This window comes from Mandrillus leucophaeus, unplaced genomic scaffold (genome assembly GCF_000951045.1).
Source record: "Mandrillus leucophaeus isolate KB7577 unplaced genomic scaffold, Mleu.le_1.0 Scaffold2039, whole genome shotgun sequence".
Taxonomy (NCBI): Eukaryota; Metazoa; Chordata; class Mammalia; order Primates; family Cercopithecidae; genus Mandrillus; species Mandrillus leucophaeus.
In genome coordinates this window covers 19,941-22,190 of record NW_012102076.1, presented here as the reverse complement: position 1 = coordinate 22,190, position 2,250 = coordinate 19,941, and the positions used below count along the sequence as shown (strand labels likewise).

The following is a 2,250-nucleotide window of genomic DNA, read 5'->3' as shown; positions in this document are numbered from 1 at the left end:
AAAAAAAAAAAAAAAAAAAGAAAAAAAAGAAACAAATGTGAATGTATCCCATTTTTAAAAATCTATACATATATAACAATGTTAATTCTGGATATTTCAGGGTAATGGTTTATGCGTGAGTCTTACTGTCTTGTTTCTGTGTCTGTTTTCTAATTTTTCTATAAAAAACTTCTGTATTGCTTGAATTTTCAAAAATTTCATAATATATAGGCCCAACTACAAATAAAATTTTCTCCCCAAAATAGTTTTAATAATTCAACAGTTAATCTAACAGTTTTAAGCCATTCAAATCTCTTGATTTTCCCTTGTGAAGTACCATATCTCTCTGTTAATAAAGTCTTGGAAAGAAAAAGTAAACAGTTGTGAACAAATTTAGGTAAGTAAGCACATTCTCAGGCTAAGGAAGCAAAAGTTCATGAGTCATGTTCGGTTCTAGTCAAGTCAAAAACAAAGGACTCTAGGATGAGAAACTTTCATTGTTACTGACATGTTCCCTAAAAAGAAAACAAACTTCCTAACAGAATTCCACCTTAAAAAACTGATTTGACATTAAAAGAAGACTAAAGAGACATGACAACCAAGTACATATCTGATCCTAGACTAGATTTATTAAGGAAGGGGAAAGCAAGGCTATAAACGATTAGACAAAACAAAAATATCATTACCAATGACTACAAGGATATATAAGAAATCTTTTTATTTTTTTTTTTGAGACAGAGTCTCACTCTGTCACCCAGGCTGGAGTGCAGTGGCGCTATCTCAGCTTACTGCAACTTCTGCCACCCAGGTTCAAGCAATTATTGTGCCTCAGCCTCCTGAGTAGCTGCGACTACAGGCACCCACCACCACATCCGGCTAATTTTTGTGTTTTCAGTAGAGACAGGGTTTCACCACGTTGGCCAGGCTGGTCTCGAACTCCTGACTTCAAGTGATCCACCCACCCCAGCCTCCCAAAGTGCTGAGATTACAGGCATGAGCCACCATGCCCGGCCAGGATATACAACAACTTTTATTTAACATTTTTTAAAACTATATATGCCAACTATATATTCTCAATGTTATAAGGACAGACAAAATTTTAGGAAAACTTTTCTGAAATCACATATACAACTACACAAATCAGGATTTTTTAAAAAACCCTATCATTTCATTCATGCATGCCCATTTGTTGATCGCTCTAACAATACTGGGAAATTAAGTTAGTTTTCTTTTGCCAAAATAACAAATAAATCACATTTCTCTCAAACATCAAAAACAATTTTTTAATAACTAATGACTAGAAAAATCCCCTCCTTAAAGTACCTTAAAAACCTGAACAGCTTAAATAGCTCACTTTATGTCATAAAGACATAAATAAGTACTAATGAGGCTTTCCCACAGTCATCTGAAGTATAATAGCAATTTCCATTTTGAGGAATCTCACCCACTTTTCGAAAACCCCAGTTCAAATCTCACCTCCATATTTCAATTGGCTACTTATGTCCTCTTACCTTCAGTAACTCCTTGCAGCTGTCAAGCCCAATATCCACAAGAATACCTTTCACCTTTCTTCGCACCTTTCTGATGTTGTCAAGATTTTCCACAGGAATTTGAAACATTTTTGAAATTTTCCTTAAAAGGAAAGAAAACAAAACTGTAATAAGTACATGTATATAATACACAAAAATACATTTTTTGATAGGGTTGGTAAAACACTAGGATTAGAGTATAATTTTCAACAAATTGTTGCAGAACAAGTGAACATTCATATGCAAATGAAAGAGGTGGACCTCTTCCTTACACCATATACAAAAATTAACTCAAAAGTGGATCACACCTATATGTAAGACCTAAAACTATAAAACTCTTACAAGAAAACATAAGCATAAACATTCACGACCTTAGATTCGTTAAGGAATTCCTAGATAGGACACCAAAAAGCACCAGTAATGAAAGAAAAAATAGGTATGATGGATTTTATCAAAATTAAAAATTTTTATGCTTCAAAGGACACCATCAAAAAAGCAAAAAACCCACAAAACAGGAGAAAATAGTTGCAAACCATATTTCTTTCTAATAAGGAACTTACATGCAGAATACAGATAACTCTTGTATCTCAATATAAAAACACAGATAACCCAGTTTACAAATGGGCAAAGGATCTGAACAGACACTTCTCCAAAGAAAAATATCCATTAAGGTACATGAAAATATGCTCAGGCAGGGGACAGTAGCTCACACCTGTAATTCCAGCACCTTAGGAGGCTGAGG

The 2,250-nt window shown here is 34.0% G+C and overlaps 1 protein-coding gene across 2 annotated transcripts in view; it reads right to left on the bottom strand.

Annotated features, from left to right (window-relative positions):
* The window catches only part of ADNP2 (ADNP homeobox 2), a 27,331-nt gene extending 25,719 nt beyond the window's left edge, over window positions 1–1,612 (bottom strand). The window contains exon 1 of one of the 2 annotated variants that reach the window (XM_011979580.1): window positions 1,491–1,612. In XM_011979580.1, the coding sequence (XP_011834970.1) occupies window positions 1,491–1,598 (108 nt within the window). In that variant the 5' untranslated portion in view covers window positions 1,599–1,612. The remainder of the gene's footprint in view (window positions 1–1,490) is intronic. The other variant, XM_011979581.1, reaches the window with a different exon arrangement.
* Between the last annotated feature and the right edge of the window lie 638 nt (window positions 1,613–2,250).